Consider the following 25,191-nt stretch of genomic DNA (forward strand, 5'->3'; position numbering starts at 1 on the left):
TGCTTTTTAAGGTAACACCCATTGTCCCCCCCTCTTTATCGTCCCCAGTAAAGTGTCTGGTGCTCGTGCAGCTAGCTTAGTTAAATGCAGAGTGAACAAATGTGGCAGTCTTGAAGACACGTCTCCCCCTGAGAAAGAATAGATTTATTAACAAGAGGTAATCAGGAAAGAATACACTTTTATACAAAACTGGAAATACTACTCAAGCTGTTGAAATAGACTGAAAGATAACTCTCATACCACTAGGTATTGCTCACTGCAAACATGTGATGTGCCTGTTAGAGGGTAAAGATTCATGTGCAAGGGTGGGGTTTAAATACAGTACACACACGGTTCTAGATATAGATTTGATTTGAACACGTGAAAGTGGTACATGCCTGCCACTTAAGCTATAGGTGTTTTTTTCTATACAAAGCCTGTAAAAAATACCTATAAATATTCCAAGAATAAGCACAATATTACTACTGAATAGTTCCTGCTAACAAATTGGAGTAGACAGGATACAGAATGTGTTACACTTATAAGTTGTTTTCAACATTTGCTTTAAAGTATCATACACAGAAAAGTTATTACAGAGTTGAACGATCATAAGGATAACACATTTCGAGGGATATGTTTTTAACACATTGGACATTAGGAAATGCATCAGACTGCCTGTATACAATATTGTACACAGCAAATATTTCTGCTTCATTGGCAAATTGTAGAACAAAATAGTTTACATACTTTTGTATATAATCCATTTCATGATTAAGGCAAAACCATAATGCACTGGCCAAAGAGGATTAACCATAAAAACTATGCTCTTGCTGTCTAAGTGAAGCTTGAAATTTACCTTCCTGAATTGGCTCTATATTGGTTACGTCTGCTACATACACTGCCCGGTGCTTATGCTGTATATACATCATGTTGCCCACCAGGGGAATAAGGTGCTAATAAGCAAAGCATAAAAACCCATCTCTCCAAACAGAAAATAGTGTCCCAGTTCAAGAAGAAATCAGTAGGTATTCTTGTTTCAGTTTCTCAGCACTTCCAGATCTCTCATCTTTATCATTCAGCGGCTACATAAAACATCTGAGCACATGGTTCAACTTTAGCCATTACAGCACTCTCACTTTTCACTCCCTTTATATCTATCAGAAGATACGTTTCAGAATAGTGTCATAATAGTTGTTTTCTTAAAGTCAAACTGTGTCTTTGAGTCTGCCACTCTCACTCTCCACTCTATCCAAATCAACCAGGACGGACACCTGAAGGATTACACATCTTTGAAGTACATGCAGCCAGTGGATTAACAGATAGTTGTATTACTTTTACATTTAGGATCTACACTTGAGGACAAATAGGCTGAAGAAATAGATGTTGTAATCAGGCAGAATGTGTGTCTGGGGACATGTTTAGGGACAATTGCACTTGCTTGCAGATCTTTCTTCAACTTTAACATTAAAAAAAAGTGGGCGTTAATTATGTGTCAAATGTGACCACCATTTCTCAGGAATGAGAGCCTTTTTCCAGACTGAACATTCCCAATGGGATATGACTAAATAGCTTCTCTACATACTCTCTCATCTGTTTGCTCCGCGGTTGAAAATAAATGTATCATAAAATGGTATTTAAGACAAGAAATAACATATAAGTACTCTGTAACTATATAAATAAAACCTCTCTGGGCTTCTACTCAGTCTCTAATAACGATTATACACAAACGAGTCCATTGGGGAGCACATACTAGAAGGGCACAGCCTACTGTGTCTAATACAAATAATAGTGTATGTACATTGTGATATATTGTTCTTGTACACTCCTCTACCGGCTGACTGGCTGCATCCCCGCCTGGTATGTCAGTCCTCTACCGCCCTCTACAGCAACGCATTACAGAGGGAGGTGAAAACTGCTCAGCACATCACCAGGACGGAGCTGCCAGCCGTAAACCTCTACACCCAGCGGTGCAGAAAGAAGGCCAACAGGATTATCAGGGGCCGCTTTACCTTTATAGACCTCATCTTACTATTTTAAATATCTGTGTAGATCTCAGTTCATTTGAGATTTTATATGTGATCCCTATATTTTAACTTTTACAAACAATTTCATGTTGTAGATTTCCATTTTTGTTGGAGTGGGCCTGAGAGCTAAGCGTTTCATTGCCAACGACTGTTTCTCTGTAATTGTTGTGCACATGATAATAAATAACTTGTAAGTGTGTCCATATGAGGGTTGAGAGAAAGAGAGATCCTCTTCATGATGAAGTTTTGGGCTCGATTCTCAGAGACGCGTCATAAAGGCTCTCCTCATCCAGCGCTGTACTGCTGTCCAGCAGGTACTTTGCAACCTAAAGCAATAATCAACACAAACACATTTTTAATGAGTGTCACAAGTGTGCATGCATATCTAGAACAAACATAAACGTTAGCCTGATAAATTGGGAATACACAGGAAGTTACAGAAAAAATTACTTCCTGTTAGTTGCGATCTTTAGGCTACTTGTAGTTTATAGATCATGTTTGGATTCATTCATTTGATTATAAATATATATTTATAGAGAAATGTGCATGTAGCTGCATCCTTTGATCTTTTTATGTCTGCCTATGAAATACATTACTACTGGTTTTGATATGTGTTATATAAATACGATTTTGTATTATCAACCACACAATGTTTTTTAGATTAAACCTGAGATAATAGTCAACAATCGAGAGTAAAGTATTACAACTACACATGAAATAAGACTTTTTTTTACAAAACGTGGTGTTTGCTGTCATATCTAATCGGCGGTCGCCTTGCTCTCGTGAGATTAACGTGGACCATGTGTGCATGACGTCAGAGCAAGTCGGGATCAAGTCGGACACAAATCTAACCGGAAAGCATTGCAAACTGATCGCCCGTGATAGATTCTGCCTCACAAGCCAAAACAGTGTGGGCACCCCTGGTCTAAAATACACAATAAAACAAGACCGAAAAACTCACCTTCGGTTGATAATCAATCTTGTAAGCCGTTTGCTGAAATTGTCGTATTTCTCTGATAATGTGAGATATCTGGAGACAAATGAAATAAAAACGACTTAAGACAGAAACAACCTAATGTTCACGTTGTTGTGTGTTTTTCTGCACACTGGGGTCTTTACCATTCTCATCTTGGAAAAGTTAACCAGGCTGTCCTCGGTGTAGTTGGGTGTTCCCTCCTCGATGAAGGCCAGGTCAGTCAGGTACATTCCCAGGTAGGGAACACAGGGAGGGTCACAGCTGAGGACAAAAGGAGGGTGAGGTGCAGAGATATAACGCTCAAACATAAGAAGGAATGTATAAACCTCCACCACAATGTGTGACTGAGAGCTATAGAAACGTACTTCTTCAGAGCTTCTCTCAGGTTTTTGAATCGCCCCTCTGATGACACCAGCTTTTGTAACTTGTCGATCACAGTCTTTGTCTAGAAAATGGATCAAAGTAAAACTGTTTTACTAGCAGCCAAAAAGGTAATTGAAATCTTTATCAGAGTTGTATGAATTAAGGGCAATGCTCTTTAAAATTACCATTAGCTTTGATGCTCACGACAGTGAACATTGTATGACTGGTATTCACTTAACTTAGCTTAGCATAAAGACTGGAAACAGGGGGAATCAACTAGCCCGGTCATGTCCAAAGGAAACAAAACTGGCCTATCTTCACCTCTAAAGCTCAATGATTAACAAGTTAGACAAGTTTTGTTTAACATGTACAAAAAATAAAGAGTTTCAAAAACTACAAGAAGTATTTCTTGGCCAGGAGCAGTGACTTCTTGGAGTCTGGTCACCTGACAGCGCTGACAAACTCCAGGAAGTCACTGCCTCCCAGAAAGCCTAACATTTAGTGTTCAAACATGAGAACAGTATTGATCTTCTCATATAATGCTTGGCAAGAGAAAAAAAAATAAGCATATTACCCAGAATGGCAAACTATTCCTTTAGGGCCACCTGCACCCAGTTAACTTCACTGATGGGAAGCGACGCAACGATACCTGCTTGGAGACTTTTAGCCAGGTCTTCTTGAGGCGGAAGATGGAGCTGCGATTGAGAGAGGATGTGATCTCCAGCATGGCGTTGTAGTTGTGGAGGCAGCGACAGATGTCAGCCACTGCCACCCATTTCTCGATCACCGCCACTCGCATGTTGACATCATCCCACTGCAGGATCTCTGTGGCGATCTTGTTGCTGATCTGACAAAAAAGAGAAGAAATACAAGGTCATAATGACCATCTATCTATCTATCTATCTATCTATCTATCTATCTATCTATCTATCTATCTATCTATCTATCTATCTATCTATCTATCTATCTATCTATCTATCTATCTATCTATCTGTAATACACATTTACATTTTTAGTCACAATACCAGAGTAAACACATACATCGTTGAAATGCTTGGTTGTCTTCATAATATAGGGAGTTCTCTCATTCTTGTCGTTCTTCATCCAGCCTTGACCAAAGAACTCCCTGTAGAGGAAAATGATTTTTCCAAATAATCAACAATAAAAAACACACCAACATTTACTGTGTCCGTTTCCCTTAACTCCCCCACTTGGCCTTTATCGTTTTTATCGTATAGTGCCTGTGTTTGTGTGTTTGTGTTGCACGTGCGCACACACATGCTTGTGTACTCACTCATATGGGATGACCTTGAAGACCAGGTGGTCCAGTAGAGTGAGTTGCTCAGCTATCTCCAGGGCAGAGTGGCTTTCGAACGGCTCAGTCTTACTGTCTTCAAGGGCCTGACACAAACACACACACACACAGAAAAAATTATCACAATGAATGCACCAATCATTTCCACAGGATGTATAGTAATCTTTTAAGAAGTTGGGGTTATTTTCTACAGAAATGGCTGTTTTTATCACTCACCATCTGTGTGATCTCTTCCAGTGTGACCTGGTTGTCTCCAGGGTCCTCCTGAGTGAGAGTCCTACATGCAAAAACATACAAGTGTCATTATTTGACAGTTTTGTTCACAATTGCCTTGACCTAAGTAGACATGAATTGACTCCAAAAGTGCTCAATTTTACACTGCCGTCTAGGTATTCATTTTTCTCTTTGTTCAGTTTGGGTTACAGCCCTTTTGGTTTCAGCTCCTCTGGTTGATAATGTGTAGTAGCAGTAGGGCATGCTGACAGGTTGTTATCTCACACACCATACTGGGGGTTCACTCCAGTTTTGCCACGCTGTACAAGTGTACAATGTAAAACTTCTGCTCAGAGGAAAAGATGAAGTTTCTATTTTGTTGCTGCACTGTCAGTGTCCAGGTTCATTTTATGGAGGTCCAACAGGAACCGCGGATGTACTGTATTTCTATTTGCTGACATCAAAAATACTTTTGCGGACGTTTGTGTTCTAAAGGGAACTGAAAAACAGATGTGTCATATATGGCTGTATGTGCCATCAAGCGATGATAACAGAAAACCAACCTGATGATGTTGGCAGCTGCCTTTCTTTCTTGTGTCAGGAGCTCTGGGTCATGCATCACCTCCTCCAGGAAGCCAATTACCCGCATCTTTAGCTCTGTGTTGAGCTCAAAGTCCTGAGGACCAACACATGAACAACAGCAGAGTCATAACAGAAGTCTTGTTTTTCTTTTCTGCAAAGGCATAGAAAGACAGATTGAAGCAAAGAAAACGATAGAGGGAAAGGTACACTATACCTGTGAGTGTTTGGAGACCCAGTGACGCAGCACATTCAGGACTCTGTTTGTGGCAGCTCTCCTGATAACAAACTCTTTGTCCCCATTCCTCTGGTCTGTTGGAAAACCTGGAACCCAGTTTTTACAAAGTTGCAGCCAAAATAAATTCTCACTCTGATGTAACTCTATAACCTGCCTCCATATATATATATATATATATATATATATATATATATATATATATATATATATATATATATATATATATATATATATATATATATATATATATGTGTGTGTGTGTGTGTGTGTGTGTGTGTGTGTGTGTGTGTGTGTGATCATTTTTTTCTCCAGATATCACTGAAACAGGTGCTTACATATATGATGACATGACATTTCTAATTTGTTGGGAGGCCCTCTGGTGGTCTTAAGGCATAAAACTAACTGGCTATGCTTTTGCTTATCACTGTGGATAATTTATCCCACCCGAAATGAATTATTTTCCGAAGTCATCTGTTGTCCAATAAATGAGTTTTTTTTTTTGCTAATCATACTATATATAAAGAGACAAGAAATTTCCATAATAGTCCTCATTTGCAGTAGCACCCCCTCAGGCGACTGACCTGTGCTGGCGAGCGACATACGGCGATACTTCTCCTTGGTTGGCGTGCCTTCATTGGCACCAGCCGTGGCGATGGCAAAGGCCGAAGCAGCAGAAAGGGCGCTGCGGTTATTGTCCAACTCCCGGCAAGAGGACACCACCATGCCATTGTTGAAGGAAAACAGAGAAAACTCTACAGGGAACAAAACATTAACTTTAAGATTAAAACCCTTAACTCTTCATTGTTGTCATCAAACAGTTAAAGGACACTTCCACTCGAGCATTTTTTATTTACAAAAAAAATGTTACAACTCTTACATTTCCGAGCCTCAGGATTAGACAGAATTGAGGGTGGTTTATCAGGTAAACTATTAAAGGCTATTTCTGGAAAGTGCTGTGGAAATACTGATTGCGGATTATCAAACTAAGTTGTTGACCAGTGGAGGGCAACATAGAGCTAAAACAAACCCAGCACAGTGTGTCCTGCAGCTTGTGGCAGTGACGGTGTTCACTCCACTGTTTCTGCCTCTCTGCCTCCCTCCTTCACTCCCCTCCCTTCCTCCCCGCCTTTCTCCGTTTAGCCGGGGGCGGTATAGAAGAACATGCACATCGTTGCTAAGGTACAAGGTTTCCTTCCACCTACTCACACAAGGCACTGGCTTCCCTTGTATCCAGCACCGTGGGAAGAGAACACGCTGGGGATGAATTGTGCCTGACTACCTACGGGGTGGATGCTCCCTCTCTGTGCGGTACGGGGAGGGCCAGGAGGCTGTGGGTGGTTTTTATCAAGACCTTATTTGGTTATAGTTACGTTTGTCATTTTCCGAAAAAAAAAAAAAAGAAAAAGTTTGCTATACAGTCCACTGCTGCAGTGTTTATTTAACTCTATGAGTTACTCTTATCAACTCAACCTTACTTCTCACGTGCACAGTTTGTCTCTTCCGGATGGTAAAAATTGATCTGACTGAACATATCTAAATAACACCCTTTGTCGCCTTTGATATCATTGATTTCCTTCTAAAATGCACCCGTTTCTTCTATTCCGAAACAGCTGCCTTTTTCATCTGCTTTGCTGACGTCTTTTAAGAATAAGACAAACTCTAAACGTTTTAAATGTATTAAATCAATAGTTTGACATTTTGGGAAATATGCTCCTGTCTTATCTTGCCTAGAAATAGATGTGGTCAACAAACTGATGTCTGTGCAACCAGTTAGCTTAGATTTGTGCACAGGCACCACCGGTTGAAAACCGCTTATCAACACGTTGTGGTTTTACAGGGGGGTTTATGCTTAATTTCTGAGCTTGAGAAATGCTGGTAGGTGGATTTTGGACAGAGCAGGGCTCGCTGTTTCCCCGTTTCCCATCTGTATGCTAAGCTAAGTTAACCAGTAGGCGGCAGTGGCTTCTATATTTACATTTATATTGACATAAAAATGCTATCAATATTTTCATCCATCGCTCTGCAAGAAAGTGAACACACTGTCAGGAAATATCTTGCCGAACCTGTATATGAATACCAACTGGTGTTACCTCTGCTATGGGTCTTTTCAGTACTACTCCCCTGGACAATTGCTCTTTTTAAAACGAATTTAATTTCAGTTGAACTGCTCATTTCACATTTTCTGGTTTTCTGACAAGTTGAATCATCAGCCAGCTGGAATTATTCATTGAAGTGCTCACAGAGGATGTGACATAAGAACAGCATGCCTGTTTGTGCTTCATGAATTGTTGTCGCTATTGACTTAATATCTATTATTATTGATTTTATTTTGTCATTTTCTAATTCGCCACTCCTCTGGCAAGAACTCGATGTCACTAGCACTAAGCGGTAATCTGCTGCAGTTTGCCAGCTCTTACATTCTTGCCAAGTTACTTAACAATCTTGCCAACTCGTTTGTTTTTAAACTGGTGGGTTGGTATTCAAAAGTAGATCACACGATATCGCGGACATGGAACCTCTTAAGCATAACACCGTGTTGTAACACAGTGTTGTAACACAATGGCGCAGAGGCAAAGTATACTGCACCAGAGTTTTTGGACTTGACGCTTTTGGGTGTTGATGGTGATTTGGGAGGAGACATTTCTGCTTCTACTTCGTCACTCTGTCTTGGATCCTCCTCACATTCCTCTCTCACAGACAGATCTGGACAGAACAAAAGTTTCACAATCAAGAAAACAAAAAGGCAACAAAGGAGGATAAGTGTATGAAAGTAATGTCTGGGCATAGCTGGTTGAGCTTGGTGGTAGCTGGCAACGCTTTGTGCACAGTGTCAGAAAACTGTTTAAAGAAGCAGTTTATTGATTTATTTCACATCATACAAATGCAAAGTATATTCAGTACCACTCTTACTTTGATGGGATAGACAGTCAAAGTTGCTCGAGTATGAGTGGAGGAAACATACAAGATGTAACCAGCATGACAGGGGGCTTGTGAAAAAGCTTCGACACACATGAACCTCATTAAAACTGAGCAAAATCCCACGGACAGTGATTCTGACCTTGCTTGTTGAGAACAGACTCCTCCGCCTTGCCTTCGGCTTTGGTCTCTCCCTCATCGGGGATTTTGCTGGCCATGGTGCTAGACACATAAAGCTTGTTGATGTCGAGGGTGGTCTTACTGAAGGGCGACATGGTAGAGTGCATGCTTGCATAGCCATTGGGAGAACAGCTGAGTGCAGCCAGGTCCAGGGCTTTGCCCCCTGTGATGATGGGGATGTTGAGCGAAAGCTTGCGACGGCGGTTGGGCGAGGACGTCTTGGTGATGGAGAGCGGAGGAGGGGAGGAGAACTTGCGGCTGGCACGTGGCGACGTGGGTGGCTCGCCGTAGAGGAGTTTGTTGTTCTGGCTGCTGGCAAAGAAAAGCTCCAAAGAGCTGCAGAAGAGGATAGAATGAAAAAGCGGAGGGGGGAAAAGACAGAACATGAAGACATTAAGAAGAGCATCATTCACATCTACAAACATCACTTTGGGGATTTTAGTTAATTATTCCCAGTGACCTGAATAAAAGAGAGAGGGAAGAATTTATGATAATGGGGGTGCACGGTGCACTTGGTGTCAGTACACAGAAGCAGAGAGGGAACACATTAACCACAGGGCTCTTCGGGAGCTCCTGCCTCTTTTATTTAAGCTACATTGTTTAAGACAGCATCCTTCTTGCACTGAGAGCCACCCCCTCTGAAGGCCTATAAATAGCATGTCAAGTGACAGTGTGGGAGGCACGGGTGCTGCCAACAGCAACCAGCCCAGGGGAGGCCCACAGAGACATGGGGAGAGAGAAACAGAGAGAAAAGGGAGCCAGATAGAGAAAGAGAGAGAGAGAGAGGGAGAAAGAGACAGAGGTGCAGTGCAACAAAAAAAAAAAAAAGCAGGGGCAAAAACAGTGAGACTGAAAGGAGGGGGCGAAAAAGGAGCAACATAGTAGATGTGGATTCCACCACAGCGAACGCTGCTGGCTAGGAGTGGGCGAACGGGAAGCCTCCAGTCCTGTATGGTGTTAGCTGCGGCCATGTTGTGTCTCCTCGCCTAAATTTGCTAAATAAAGGAGGTGAGAACAACAAAGATGTGAATTTGGGGAGTCCGGGAGAGGGAGAGAAGGTTGAGTCAACAAAAAGAAAAAGGCAACGCACAAAAAGCAAAGTGGAGAGTTGAGAGAGGACACAAGTCAAGCCGGAAAGAGGGAAACCGAGAGGAGATAACCAAGCAGGAGAAGAGAGAGGAGTAAGACCAAAAATAAAGAAGGAGCAAGAGAGGAGAGCACGGTCTGGGTGCAAAACACCACCATCAATATTTAATACCGTAGAGCCGCTGCAGATGATGTGAGAAAGGGAGAGAAAGAGGGAGGGAGGGAGAGAGAGAGAGAGGGAGAAGATGAGGAGAGAGGGAGAGGGTGGGGTCCTGCAGCAGAGTGAAGGGTTGCCATGGTGACAGCGCAGCAGAGAGAGGAATGGTCAGACTCGCGGAAAGAAAAAGAAAAGTGAGAGAATGGAAAAGGGTAAAAGAGAGGAACGAGAAAGAAGAGGAGGGGCTCGGGAGAGGTGGGTGGACGCAGGACCCAATTGACTGTGATGGTGGACAGCGGACGAGAGCAGTGGATGTGTTGGGGTGGCCTCTCGCTGCCTCTCCTCGAGTCCCGTCTCACCTGGACAGGGTTGGATAGCATGAAGGGCTGCTTACAGACAGTCCACGTGAGAGCAAAGACAAATCCAGACACAGGGGAAGTCCCACCTTTTCACTGCACCACCACAGCACTGGTGCTGCATCCTTCGAAGAAAAACACATTTCAAACTTTGCTCCTTTTTCAGTTGTCTTCATGAATGGGCCTCGCACTCAAGTGCTTGGGGGAGTTAAGTGCAACAAACCGTTTTAACTCTCCTGTTTAAAGGTAGAAACACTTCGTGAAGAGGGACTCGAATAACTTTGAATTAACTTGATAAAAAAATTGCAAACACTGTTACATCGGTGGGCGATGTGCCGGCTACAGTTTCAGCTGGTCGAGACACTTTTCCTTTGATTTTCTTTTGGCTGAAGTCCGCCACATGCACAGCACACTGCGTTGTTGTTAAAAGGTGCTATACAAATAAACTTACCTTCAACGCCTTCACACATCAAATAATGATGTTGTTTTTCGTCTGATGGACCTGAAGATTTCCTTTGTCCTCGGAGCTCAGCTAGTTGTTTCATATTGGTTTACTGTAACAAGACTAAAAGTCTTACTGACAGCAATGTTAGCTGTCCTGTGGAGCTGTACTTGGACACAGTGATGACGGAGCTAACGACCGTGTGCTAACATGGTTACAGTGATAATGCCAATGGGAGGCTGATGATATTTGTCATTAGTTTTGGAAGTATTTGACTTGAAACTTAACTTCATGGTGCTAAACGAGAAGTCAGAGGATCCTCAAAGTGAGTATAGTTCATCATTTGGGACAATGCATATCTGTACAAATTCAAAATGTCATGGCAATCAATCCAATAGTTATATCAATAACATATTTCCTTTCTGGATCAAGGTGGTGGACCGACCAACCGAGCTTCAAGCATGGTTAAACAAGTCACATAGGGTTGATTGCAGACCTCTTTACAGCTGACAAATGCTGCTAAGCAGGGTTTGCAACTGTCTCTTCAAAGTAAAAGGCATTTTCTTGTGAACTAGAGCTGAAGACTTTCCCATAATCCACACGTGTGGAATAAAAAACGATGCAGACTGTAAATATGACATGAAGAAATGCCATCTTGACTTGACTAAAAAAATGATCAAACCTATACAAACAATGTGTGTGTGCGCACACAGAGTAAGCAGAACAAGATGTTGGGTTGTTATCTTCAAACATTATTTATTAGCCTGCAACTAAAACATGTTTAGTGTGTAAGATTTCATACCAGTGAGCTCATAAAATCTCTTAAACCTCTTGGAAACACCTCACTCGGTGGATCACTCACCGTGCAGGGATGGCACTGATGGGCTTCTTGTAGATGGTGATGAGCTTGTCCAGCACTACGTCAGCACTGGTGAAGACGCGGTAGGAGTGGAGGAAAGTGTTCAGGAAGTCGATGGAGAGGAAACGCAAGTCAGTCAGCCTCTCCAACAAACGCTCCACGCTGGCGTAGCGGATCTGCAGCACCTTGCAGGAGTTCATCATCTTGCTGAAGCGGATGTCGACATCATCGCAGTACAAGCTGGTGTCTGACCTGCGTTGGGGTTTAACTGAGGTTAAGAATGTGACTCATAGGGATTTGGCTTCCAGTAGTTATGCAGGCCACCTCCAGTACATGTGTATGGTCACAGGTACGTCAGAGGGGAAAGCATTACCATTGATACGGGTTGAGTAGTTTTTAAACTAGAAGAAAAAAACACTTACTAAAATCTCTACAATATTGAGAAAGTCCAAATGTTGACATTTTAACTGTATGATTAATATGTATTGGTTACATACAGCAGTAAAAGACTTGTGTTTGAGTGTATGAACCAATTTCCTTAAAAGTGAGTAGATTTTTGAAAATTAAAATCATGTTGTCTGGTTTTCACTTGTATAACTTCAGGGTACAATTGGGTTTAGGTTTGGGTTAGGCATGTAGTTGTGATGGTTAAGGTTAAAGCATGGGGAATATGTTATGTCATTAACGGTCCTCAAGTAGAGCGCTAAAAACGTTTGCTAGTTTGGGCACACATGGTCATGCATATTTCATGTATGTAAGTAATGCCAATGCCAATCTCTGTTTGTGCATGTATAATGTATGTGCTTTTCTTCGTGGTGTCAGACTCTCACTTAATCATTTGTGGCACGGTGACTTTACTGTTTTCCTCGAAAGCGTTCATCATCAGACCATTGCAGCGAATGTTGTCAATGCACTGTAGGGCAAGCAGACAGACAGAGAAAAGGCTTTTAGGGATTATAACTAAGCAAGAGGGAGTTAACAAACCTGTGGATGATACATGTTTCTATCCCGAATGGCCATGAGAGTTCTGTTGTAATCTTTGTCATGTTATGTTCTGTCCCAAAATAATGTTTGCAGCCTATAATCTTAGCTCTAATTGTATTCCTTCAATTGCAATGTAAACTATCTTCATCTGATGATGCTTAAGTCGAATCATCACTTCTGTGTTGAACCCATTGAGTATTTATTCACGCAGGTGAGGACCCGTACCTGGCTGATGTCGCTTGTCCACGCTGATTTCTCCTGTCGAGACGAAGGCACCAGGATGACGGTGAAGGGCTGGACGTCTTTGGGCTCCACCATCACTTTAAAGTCCAAGTGCTCTGTGTCCTGGCCACTCCGCTCCCCCTTGGCTGCAATGTTCAACAATATTCATTTTATAATTATTCTGCCACAGCATAAAATATACTGAGAGCAAACATTGTGAGAAGGAAACAGAAATGTCAAATTAAGATTAAAGTGTAAATTAGTTGTAGTTTCTAATTGTGAGCCTACCTCAAAGTTATTTGAATCAGATTTGAGATAAGACAAGATAATACTTTATTAGTCCCTCCGTGGGGAAATTTTAGGATTACAGCAGCACTGCTCACAAGTAAATGAGATAATAAAAAAATAATCAAGTAATATAAATAAACAGTAGAACGGTAATAAAAACAGATTAAAAATTAGCAGTAAAAAAGAATATTAAACATACAGATGGAATAAAAATATACAGATGGAATAAAGAATGTGTACTAAGTACTTAAACATACTTAAACGTAGTGGATATTGCACGTCATATTTGTGGGTCATGTTTATTATTTATTCATACATTCAGAAACATTTAACACAAGTACAGGAAAAAAGTGTTTTAATTCTTGACATTCCCAGACCAGTATAGAGGTCAGCATTATATGTGTTTAAAGGTCTAATATTTGTTTTCCACTTGCAGTTTCTAATGAAGAAAGAGCGGCCTGAACGCACAACACTATTAGTAACAATGATACATTGAGGTTTGCTTAATTAAATGTACAACCAATACCATTTCAACCAGTTATGAATGAGTGAAATCTAGCTTGGGCTAAGGCAAGAACAACAGGTTCTGCCACTGACTGGCTAATGTTTAGGAAGCTAAGAAAAAATAATGAATTGCCAATGATATAAAAATCTGCTTTTGTTCTTCCGCTATTTAACGGTGGTGACCCAACTACTTTAAATAGGCCTACATCGAACTTATATATATATATATATATATATATATATATATATATATATATATATATATATATATATGTATATATATATATATATACACATATATATGTCATATATATATATATGTATGTCATATATATATATATATATATATATATGTATGTCCTATATATATATATATATATATATATATATATATATATATATATATATATATATATATATATATATATAACCTCATATGGTTTATCCTCTGATATTGCTACTGTCTGTAAAGGTGTACCACAAGGATCTGTATTTGGTCCACTTTTATTTACTATTTATATAAATAATCTGAGCCAAAATGTGGTGGACGCTAACTGTCACCTCTATGCTGATGACACTTTGATATATTGGGTATCCTGATTGATGACTCCCTCACAAAACGTTGAGGTTAAAACTGGGTTTATATTTTCAAAGTAAGCTGTGCTTTTCAAATAATGTTAAGAAGTGATTAGATGCTGCTAATTTTTTGCCTGTGTTGGACTACGGTGATATATATATATATATATATATATATATATATATATATATATATATATATATATATATATATATATATATATATATATATATACATGCCTTTGCTAGCTATCTTCGTAGGGTGAACGCAGCTTACCATGTTCATTTCAAACTGTAAAGCTCTGACTCACCACTGTGAGTTATACTCTCGGATGGGATGGCCTGCTTTGGCCACCCGTAAGCTATGTCATTGGTACACTTTTATTTATAAGGCAATCCTTGACTAGCTCCCAAACTACCTGTGTTTTTTATCATGCAGAGAAGTGTCGGACAACACTCTTTGCGTTCTCAGGACTGTTTTATGCTCACTGTCCTGGATGCCAGAACAGAAATGGGAAAAAGGGCTTTTGTGTACTCTGCCCCGTCAACATGGAATATGTCGCAGAATGTTTCAAAGCTCAAAGAACTGATCGCTTTTAAATCGAGAATGAAAGAAACAGAGGCAGGTTCCCTAAAATGTAAATGTTTCTTAAATTGACTGTTTTAGCTTGTCTTGTTCTATGTTTTCTGTCTGTAACTATGTGTTTTTGATGCTGCTGCCTGTCTTGGTCAGGTCTCCCGTGAAAAAGAGATTTTTAAGCTCAATGGGACTCTCCTGGTTAAATGAAGGTGTAATAAATAAATGAATGGAATTGTGTTGGTTGTTTGAATGTGGTGAGTGAAAAAACAATCAGTGACTGTTGCAGTTTTTTTTGATAAGGTTTGCAATTTCTCAAGTCATCGGGTTTACTGAGCAACATTCACTGAAGAACTGCATAGATTTACTGTATGTTTCAACGACTGCAAATGCATTTTTGTACAAACTGGGCATTGTCACTTACTCTCATCGTCTGTGCCCTCTGGCTCCTCCATCAGTGTGCAGTCTATGAGAGAGATCACTCCATTCTGTGACAGGGTTGAAAGGTCACAAGGTCACATACAGTTTGCTACGAGCTAAGTGGAGGTTTCTTTGTAGTTTTAGGACATCCAAACAAATGCTGATGAAAAAGCTACAGACTTTGTAAATGTCTCCTTCAGGGCCATTAAAAATCTGGGTCAATGCTATATGATTTGATTGGATGTGATGCATATATTTTCTAGTGAAAAACAAAATTAATGAAATTATACATTATATTTGTTGGGAAAAAAATGTAAAGCTTTGTCAATCTTTTCATTTTCCGGCCTCAATTTCTGTGGAAATTCCAAACTAACAAAAGTCTACCTCAATTAATTGGGTTAAGTACAAATCCTACTGTACCTTAGTGATGTGTAGTTTTCCCCCAGAGCCGCGGGTACAGATGATGAGATGCTTGGAGAAGAGGAAACACTGTCTCTCGCCTTCTTTCTTCAGAGACAGAGAGCCCAGTCGGCCTCTTGTGATCTTCCCTTTCTCGCTCATCGGCACCTGGATCAGGGAACCTGCCGAGAGTCACCGTCAGACACACACACACACACACAGGTGAAAACACATGAAATGTGACTTTGACCTTGATCTTATAATTGGTGTTTAAGCTTCAAAAGCCTTTTATAGGAATAATCAAATGGCTCTCTCAGCTATTCCTGTACCACACGGTCCACACACCTTTGTAATATCAGGTGTTATAACAGTTAAAGACAAATGCACAACATGTTTGCTCCTACTGGAGCTGTAAATCTTGAGAATAAAATGGTGTGTGTAAACATACAGACTTCTGTCGTTTGTAGTTTGCCGTTTCAGTGAAATATATAAGAGGCATGTGTTTGGGCAAAAGGAATCAATGATTTTATTCACATGTCTGCAGAGATGGAGAAAGGTGTTGAACATCAGGTTGAGATTATATGTGATGCATCGCAACAGAAAGACTGCAGAAGAGATGTGTGAGGACAGTGTTAAATGCATGCTGAAGAATGGATATATAACTGTAAACAAATACTGCCTGCTGTGCCGGTTGATAGTTAGTGGCTGAGTTGATAGTTAGTTACTCAGTTTGAAATTCAGTAATGACAATACAGTTACTATTTTCAGTAATGCTCTGTTACTTTGACATCTCAGGTCGGCTTGTTTGCTGTGTGACCAAAATGTAGACACTGGGTTATTATCAGCTGGGTCTCTTCGTGTTCAGTGATAAACTGATCCAGAGGAGGTTTTCAGTGTATATGCAAATATTTTTTTTTAACACTGAATCCTGAAACTGAAGTGACTATACTATCTGTAAACAGTGGAACTCCCCTCACTGAGGACTGAGAGCACCATTGTCAGCGCCACTGTGATAAACCGTACGTTACTTCCTCTTTAAAAGCCTATTAAAAGACTGTGAAAGCCACAGAAACAATCATAATCTGATAAATCTGCCATCAATGGTGCTGAGCTGTGAACCGTATGTGCAGTGCCTGTGCTGCTAGTTTTGCATTGAACTGACCATAACAGCTTGGACCAGAGTCAGACTGAAAGAACTGAAGTGCATTTGCCCATTGACGCGCCGCTGAGCTTATAAGAAAAGTAGACAAACTACATATTGATTGAATCTTTGACTTGACAATATGATTTGAATCATCAAAGTGGTTGTTGATTTCCACGTCTTCAGTCCGGACTCAAAGGGTTTTGTTTAAAATCGGGGCGTGTGAAAGTGCTTTGGAGGTTGGGTCCTCTAGAAAGCTTTGTGCAGCGCCCGGGGGTAAGGCCAGTAAATCCCTCCAAATTGTAGGCCTTGTTAAACAACATCTCATTTTCTATTTCTACCACATGTGAAATACAAAAGATGTGACGTGTGGGTGTTTGTTGTGGAAAAGTACCTTTGACAAAGCGGGGCTGAGTAGCACACGTAAACTAACTACTGTAGTAATGTAATACAATACTTTTTATTTCGTGCAATCATTAGTAAAAACATATTTTATTGAGTGTAATGTGTAAAGTGTAATGAATAATAGTATAGTTTAAATTGTGCAATTCTGGTTGTGTGACCTTTCGTTTGGTAATGTGGGTTATGATTTGGCCCTCCTAATCAACGAAACTAAACGTTGGTGTGTTTGTATAAATGAATGAGTCTTCAAAGCGTACACGTTAGAAATCATCTTTCGTGAGTTTGCTGAGGATACAAAAATCCCTGTTCATGATTTTGTCTTGCTTACCTTGCCTGACGAATGTCTGACTGGTGTCCAGCAGCACTTCACAACCCTCCACAATCATCCGCTCAATAGCTAAGTTCTTCCTGATGTTCTCCGTCTCGCTCACCTCATCATGCATGATTCTGAAGGTAGAGAATGAAAATCAGAAATTCTTCACCGTCCAAGTTGTTTGTTCGGTTCATTGAATGTAGTATCCCTTCACAAAATCACTGCATGAATCTGACAGACATCTCTGTGTCCGTTCATTCACACCGAGGGAGTTTTAGGATGTACTGCAGCACAATGAACAAGATATTTTCAAGTGCTCGATTGATTGACTGATGAGCTACCTGGAAAGTTCCTCCAGTTTTGACTTGGCGTAGTCCAAACTGTTTCTCTCGACATGCTCATGGGGGGTGTGAGCCAGCAACTCATGCAGAGTCAGGATGTAACGTGGGATCTAAGAGAGAAAGAGAGAGAAAGATGTTTTTGTTAGTTATTGAAATGGGTATCTTTAATCTTTTAGTGTTAAAATGTGTTAAAAGAGATTTCAAGCTTTGCAGAAAGCAGTGTCAAACATCTGGACTCTAATGGCTTTCTACTGGTTATGAACTGAAACCCATTCAGGTTCAACTGTTTGAATGTATTGTCATTGTTGAGGATTATGAAACAAAGAAGTTGTCTGTGTTTGATTAATTTATTTTCATATGGCCAAGAGAGGCAATTTTTTTCCTTATTTTTTTTAACACCACAACTGTTGTATTTGTGACGTTACTATGATAAATGCTAAGTTATTAAAAAATGAAAGATAAAGCATTAATTCCCAACTAGAAAATTTCGCAAGAAATTTTGAAAGTGTGGCTACTACTGCCGTAAGACGTCGCAATATATAGCTTTTGTTTCTGACGCCCGTCTCTCCTCCAAAGCACTTGAGTTGGTTTGTGTGTTAAACTGATTGGCTGATATGAAGCACCTGTGTGCTGCCGTCGTCATGGTGACCAAGTGAGCGCCAGCAGACTGATTAGAGGCAGACTGGACTGTGGACTTAAGGAAATAAACTACTGAACGTCCTGAACACACACAAACGTATATGAAATATCATATGACCTTATTAATGATCAGTGTTGACAACTACACAATATAAAACACACGTAAACGTCTTTGTGTGTGTCTGTGTGTGTGTGTATGTGTCTGTTTGTGTGTGTGTGTTTGTGTGTCTGTTTGTGTTTGTTTGTTTGTGTATGTGTTTGTTTGTTTGTGTGTGTGTCTGTGTGTCTGTGTGTGTGAGACAAACAGACAGAGAGACAGAAGTCATCTGTGTTGTGTGTGCGTGTGTAAGTGTCTGTTAAACTGCCCTAACGAGAACACCTGTGGGTCGTTAGATCAAAGGTTGCCATGGTGATGACTTCAAAGGGACTTCCTTACGCTGAGCTTAATAGACCTAAATACTGTGGAACTCCTTTCAAACTATTTAAAAAAAATGGTACTTTAAAAGCCACTATTGCTTCGATATCGCATATTGAGCGTTAGGAAGACCTGATGAACAGATACTGTGACTGGCGAGTCTGTACGATAAAACATGTGTCTGTACGGGCGATTTACAAATCAGGTACGAGCTTCAGGGGAGACGTGGCTTTGGAGGGAGATTTAACATGGCGGCGGATGGCAGAGCGAGGTGGACTTGCTCTCACATTCAGTCCGATTTCAAGACGTCTGAGTCTGTTGGATTCCTATCGACCGCAGTTTATGACAGAAGACAAGATTTCCAACGTTTCTATCCAACAATGGTGTATGAAGAGTGAACATTGTGGGAGTAAAGACAAAATACGTTTTATTTTTTTAACAGTTTCTGTCGCTTCTTCTCACTCTGTTAATTGGCGCGCCACCCTCTACGAACGTTTCGTGAAATTTTTTTTATGTTTTTTGCATTTTTCGGGAAAACGTACGGGCGAATCTCTTAGAAAAGTCATACCTCACGATTCCCGCGCAAACCGCACGTTTCGATGTAATTTTTGCGCATGTGCTGGCAACGCTCTGGGAGGAGTAGTGGTTTGACTATAAGAAGAATAATAATAACTAGAAAATTTCGCAAGAAATTTTGAAAGTGTGGCTACTACTGCCGTAAGACCTCGCAATATATAGCTTTTGTTTCTGACGCCCGTCTCTCCTCCAAAGCACTTGAGTTGGTTTGTGTGTTAAACTGATTGGCTGATATGAAGCACCTGTGTGCTGCCGTCGTCATGGTGACCAAGTGAGCGCCAGCAGACTGATTAGAGGCAGACTGGACTGTGGACTTAAGGAAATAAACTACTGAACGTCCTGAACACACACAAACGTATATGAAATATCATATGACCTTATTAATGATCACAGTGTTGACAACTACACAATATAAAACACACGTAAACGTCTTTGTGTGTGTCTGTGTGTGTGTGTATGTGTCTGTTTGTGTGTGTGTGTTTGTGTGTCTGTTTGTGTGTGTGTGTGTTTGTTTGTTTGTGTATGTGTTTGTTTGTTTGTGTGTGTGTCTGTGTGTCTGTGTGTGTGAGACAAACAGACAGAGAGACAGAAGTCATCTGTGTTGTGTGTGCGTGTGTAAGTGTCTGCGTGTCTGTTAAACTGCCCTAACGAGAACACCTGTGGGTCGTTAGATCAAAGGTTGCCATGGTGATGACTTCAAAGGGACTTCCTTACGCTGAGCTTAATAGACCTAAATACTGTGGAACTCCTTTCAAACTATTTTAAAAAAATGGTACTTTAAAAGCCACTATTGCTTCGATATCGCATATTGAGCGTTAGGAAGACCTGATGAACAGATACTGTGACTGGCGAGTCTGTACGATAAAACATGTGTCTGTACGGGCGATTTACAAATCAGGTACGAGCTTCAGGGGAGACGTGGCTTTGGAGGGAGATTTAACATGGCGGCGGATGGCAGAGCGAGGTGGACTTGCTCTCACATTCAGTCCGATTTCAAGACGTCTGAGTCTGTTGGATTCCTATCGACCGCAGTTTATGACAGAAGACAAGATTTCCAACGTTTCTATCCAACAATGGTGTATGAAGAGTGAACATTGTGGGAGTAAAGACAAAATACGTTTTATTTTTTTAACAGTTTCTGTCGCTTCTTCTCACTCTGTTAATTGGCGCGCCACCCTCTACGAACGTTTCGTGAAATTTTTTTTATGTTTTTTGCATTTTTCGGGGAAACGTACGGGCGAATCTCTTAGAAAAGTCATAGCTCACGATTCCCGCGCAAACCGCACGTTTCGATGTAATTTTTGCGCATGTGCTGGCAACGCTCTGGGAGGAGTAATGGTTTGACTATAAGAAGAATAATAATAATAATAAGCCCGCAGGAGAACATGAAGTGTGCTTCCAGCATGGGGTCTCTGACCCCATGCGGCTGAAGCCACACTTAATAATAAGCCCGCAGGAGAACATGAAGTGTGCTTCCAGCATGGGGTCTCTGACCCCATGCGGCTGAAGCCACACTTAATTAAACAACTTAGTCTTATGAGGGACTATAACAAAGGTATAACTCATAAGTGATATGTCAGACAACACGAGGATATGAGGCATTTTGGCACTGTGTAATGTTTAAAAACTACACCTGTTGGTTTAACTGTGACAGAATTCAAAGTCAGAAAAGTGAAAATGTAAAAAAAGCCATAGTTTAGATTAAAATGTGTAAGAAGGCTCTGCATTGCTTGATAATACTAACATGAATATTGATGTTTACCTCCAAGTAAACCAAGTTTGGTTAATTCAGGTCAGTACTTCAGAAAAGTAAACACAACACCGTGTTTGAATATATTTCACCACAGTGTTGTTGGAGCACAAAGACCTTTATCAGAAGGAAGTAATGTTTATGTGCAAGCGCTAAGTAACGTGTAAAGGCTTATACTTTACGGATTATGCAATAATACTGCTGTAATCAACACAGTAACCCTGAAGTCTCACCTGAAACATGGGGTAAGTAAGGAAGGTCTCCAGTGTCCTCTCCTCACAGTCGGGCTTGGCCTCGTACTGCTTCAGCAGCTTGTCGAAGTCTCGGTTCTGTTTGCAGTGAGCCAGGATTTGCAGGCTGTACTGATGGTTCCTCACAAACTCCTGGTAGATGTTGAGCATTGGCAGCAAAATATCAAACAGGTCCGCTGCAAAGAGACACAGAAATCCTCATGAATGTATGCGTTTTGTCATGTTCATTCTCACACTACATCCAGAGCAAAGGCTAAAAATAGGCTATTTCTTTCAAATCATTCACACTGAAAATTAGTAATTTGTATTTTATTTGTAAAACTTTCTGAAAGTGGAACATAAGTTCAATATCATTCTGAGTTATGTTGTTTGCAGTATGAATCATATGAGGAAAAAAGACATTGTTTCAAGAGTGGCTGGTGGCTCTCTCAGGTATCTCAAAAACCTGCAATACATTTTATTATGATGTAGGATTTGGGGGAACTGACCCTTTAAAACCAACCTAAAAAACAAATGTTGAACTGTGTGGGTGACTGGAGGGGGGGTAAGGTAGTCTCTAAGTCTCTTACCCAGCACAAGTGTCGGCCAGCTGGCTATCCGGGCCTTCAGGCCCTGGTAGAAGATCTGATGGAGGAACATGATGGTCTCACTGATAAAACAAATTCAAAGCAAAACAGAGGTCACAAACTATTGTTTCTCCATCTCCTGTTGACAGTGTTGGCAGCTTCCACTGTCTCAGCACCAGCCACCTGTTAAGGAAGATGCTGCTGACGTCATCGTGAGTGATGGGTGGCTTCTTGGAGCTGGCGGCCATGCGCAGTGGTCGTAGAAAGTTGTTGACCAGGATGTGGAGTTGCTGGACGTATTCAGCCTCGGCCTCCAGCATGCTGAACACCACCTGGTTCCTCTTCCTCATGCTTTCAGCGTGGGGTGAACGGATGTAGTCCTGGATGATGGTTTTCCACTTCCTGCGGCAAATCCAACCTCGCAGGAAACTCTGAACCTGTGATGTAAAAGGTATGCACGTACAAGTTGAGCTACCTTTGTTTGCATTTGTGTATGCATGCAGGTATTTGTGACTATATTGATTCCGCCCGGTGAGTTTTGAGTTTTACAGGTAGACGGTAAGCTATAAAGTTACTTATGCTGCAACTTTGGGAACAATTTGGAGATAAGTCATTTTCATTGGGCAGCCATGACATGTTGATATATTGATCTTTTCATATACATTAAAACAAGTATTTCATTTCAAATGAGGTCTGGGAAAGGGGATTCCACTAGAGTCACAGAACGTTTTTGGTATTTCATTAACTATTTAGGACAATTATCATCGTTGACATGAAGCATTGTCAGTTGATTGATAGTGACACACTGTCACTGTCATTCTTCACTGAACAGTGTAGATAATAGTCCCTCCCTGAAGTAGATATAAAGATGTCCAACTTCACAATGAGAAGAGGAATACACAAATGCACCAAGTATAAGATCCAGAAGCTAATAGCTAAGAAGACAAGCTTAGCTCGCTCATGTTTAGGGCATCACTCTGTGAGGAGCTAAACAATTCCTTGTGTTTTTACCAAAACCTGCATTAATTTATTTGTGTGGTCTCCAAAATTCTCCTTTAAGGTTCATTTTGGTTTTTACTAACTCCTGAGACCTGTTTTGCCAATACTAGTTGATAATTGTGCATTGTTAATGGGTCTAACTGTGTGTATGAATCATAGATGTAAATACAGCTGCAGTAGGGAACAATTTCTGTTGAAAGCACTGAGAGTAAACCAAAACAGAAACTTTGAAGGCGGCAAAAATCAAAATACTGAGCTCAAAGACACTAAAATGCTCTGGAGAGCTGAGAGGAAAAGCAGAATTGGGTCATAATTATCTGTAGGTGCGTTGCCAGCTTTAAAGTAACTGCCTTTTGAAAACTTTCTAGCTTCATTAAGGGCCAGACAGCTGCTTCAGTAGAGCTGAAGAGCAAGCCTGTGGTTGTAGTGGATGAGGAGCGCCCTGCTGTGAATGCAAGAGTGAGCTTCCTTGAATAAATGAAGGTTAAAAATAAAACCTGTTTCAAAAATCATACGTATATCCCTAGTAGAACAAATCAAACTTCCCCTCCGTCCTTTCCTCCTTCCCACTTAGCGTTTCTCTTTGCATTACCTTAGTTTTTCTTGATAAAGACATAAGAGTGATTGAGGCTATCTCCTTTAAACGTTGCAGCACTAAAGCATTCAGACTTCACCTTTTTGATCTTCTTAATCTCTGTGTCGTCTTCACTGGGAGGCACCTCTGGATTTGACTGGATCTTTTCATTGTCCTTCAGCAGTCCAGCGATCTGAAATCCAACACAAATCGAACAATGCATTGACTGAGTACCCAACACTGTGTGCATCTATAATCCTGCTCTTGATCTTGTTCATGTCATATTCTTTAATTGCACTCACTGTTTTCATCACGATTCAGAATGTTTTTATTTGCTTGCATTTGGTTCAACTTCGTCACTGTCCATTAGCTGGTTTCAAAGATTTCATATATAAAGAAACTGTACCAGATACATCTAAATGTATTTCATTGTATTCAACCCTTTTTTATTTACTCCCATTAGACTCACACAGCGTATGAATAAGAACAGCAGAGACAACCAGCTTTCAATAAAGGACTGAAATTAAACAAAACAACCCAAAATCCATTACTACGACCCGTTTTAGCCATGGAAAGTGAGACAGTTGATTATCATTTTGTAGTGCAGGCGGCACTATCAGGTACAATAGAACTGATTCATGCATATTGAAAACATTCGATTCAAATGGAGCTAGCCATTAGCACATTAAAGAGAGATGTATTTGATCAATTTTAGACTGAATAATTAGGATACAAAACACTCAGTCACAGTGCTGCAGAGTCTCTAACAAGGACATCCCGGGGGCGCCGCAAGCTGCGGCGCTTGCCTTGAACTCAAAACATTTTGGTTTGGAATCCGGGTCTTGACCTTTGTCCATTGCTCTTTCTGTCTTTATACTCCGTGAATGACTATTTTTACTTTGATCTTTTCTCTCTGTGTCTCTGTAAACCATACAGTAACAAAAAACAAACACACACAGGTATTACGAGCATGAAATTACAACGAGTTACCTCTGATTTTAGCCGTTCTATCTCGATTTCCCCGTCCTCTATCTGTTGTCGAAGTTGCTTGGCAACCATTTTCTCCGTCTCCACTATTTGGAGTAGATGGAGATACTTCTGCATGAGGGTCTCATGCTCTGTAGCCAGGTTCCTGTAACTATACAGACACGCACAGAGACATTGTGAGGACCTCATTAACGCGTGTTTCATGGGCTCGCCATAGATTTATCAAAGCAAAAGCAGACATCTGATCAGCATATGTTTGAACCACAGACCTCGCGTCCGCACTGAGCCCAGGCATTTACGCAAGAACTTCTTTAAATACTTGTGGGCTTAGCAAACCATGTGTAAAGCCTGCTCCTGCATGAGCAATTATTCTGAGCATTACCCAATTTAACAAAAGGTTTTAGATTAATTTGATTCAACATCACAAAACAGTGTGTCAAAGTGGAAAAGCGCTGAAATAAAAAGTTGGAAAAAATCAATTTAAAGCCATAGAATATGGCATTTAAACTTGATAAAACCTCAATAAAGATAATAGAGAATATAAAAAGATATAAAGATATAAAAAGATAATATAATACTATGTG

General features: G+C 40.6%; 1 protein-coding gene across 1 annotated transcript in view; it reads right to left on the bottom strand.

Annotated features, from left to right (window-relative positions):
• Positions 1 to 110: 110 nt before the first annotated feature.
• LOC137800825 (ras-specific guanine nucleotide-releasing factor 1-like) overlaps positions 111 to 25,191 on the bottom strand; it is a 32,277-nt gene continuing 7,196 nt past the window's right edge. The window contains exons 3-27 of the mRNA XM_068598217.1: positions 24,611 to 24,758; positions 23,721 to 23,813; positions 22,231 to 22,484; positions 22,051 to 22,130; positions 21,464 to 21,657; positions 17,851 to 17,960; positions 17,525 to 17,643; positions 15,675 to 15,835; positions 15,259 to 15,322; positions 12,893 to 13,035; positions 12,514 to 12,596; positions 11,687 to 11,935; positions 8,746 to 9,119; positions 8,274 to 8,390; positions 6,269 to 6,439; positions 5,667 to 5,773; positions 5,434 to 5,546; positions 4,874 to 4,934; positions 4,637 to 4,743; positions 4,384 to 4,468; positions 3,992 to 4,189; positions 3,345 to 3,424; positions 3,123 to 3,240; positions 2,965 to 3,033; positions 111 to 2,329 (exon numbers count right to left, since the gene is read on the bottom strand). Of these exons, the coding sequence (XP_068454318.1) occupies positions 2,237 to 2,329; positions 2,965 to 3,033; positions 3,123 to 3,240; positions 3,345 to 3,424; positions 3,992 to 4,189; positions 4,384 to 4,468; positions 4,637 to 4,743; positions 4,874 to 4,934; positions 5,434 to 5,546; positions 5,667 to 5,773; positions 6,269 to 6,439; positions 8,274 to 8,390; positions 8,746 to 9,119; positions 11,687 to 11,935; positions 12,514 to 12,596; positions 12,893 to 13,035; positions 15,259 to 15,322; positions 15,675 to 15,835; positions 17,525 to 17,643; positions 17,851 to 17,960; positions 21,464 to 21,657; positions 22,051 to 22,130; positions 22,231 to 22,484; positions 23,721 to 23,813; positions 24,611 to 24,758 (3,391 nt within the window). The 3' untranslated portion in view covers positions 111 to 2,236. The remainder of the gene's footprint in view (positions 2,330 to 2,964; positions 3,034 to 3,122; positions 3,241 to 3,344; positions 3,425 to 3,991; positions 4,190 to 4,383; positions 4,469 to 4,636; positions 4,744 to 4,873; positions 4,935 to 5,433; positions 5,547 to 5,666; positions 5,774 to 6,268; positions 6,440 to 8,273; positions 8,391 to 8,745; positions 9,120 to 11,686; positions 11,936 to 12,513; positions 12,597 to 12,892; positions 13,036 to 15,258; positions 15,323 to 15,674; positions 15,836 to 17,524; positions 17,644 to 17,850; positions 17,961 to 21,463; positions 21,658 to 22,050; positions 22,131 to 22,230; positions 22,485 to 23,720; positions 23,814 to 24,610; positions 24,759 to 25,191) is intronic.

This window comes from Clinocottus analis, unplaced genomic scaffold (assembly GCF_023055335.1).
Source record: "Clinocottus analis isolate CAN_PGR_092001 unplaced genomic scaffold, fCliAna1.0.p SCAF_1, whole genome shotgun sequence".
In the NCBI taxonomy this organism is placed as follows: domain Eukaryota; kingdom Metazoa; phylum Chordata; class Actinopteri; order Perciformes; family Cottidae; genus Clinocottus; species Clinocottus analis.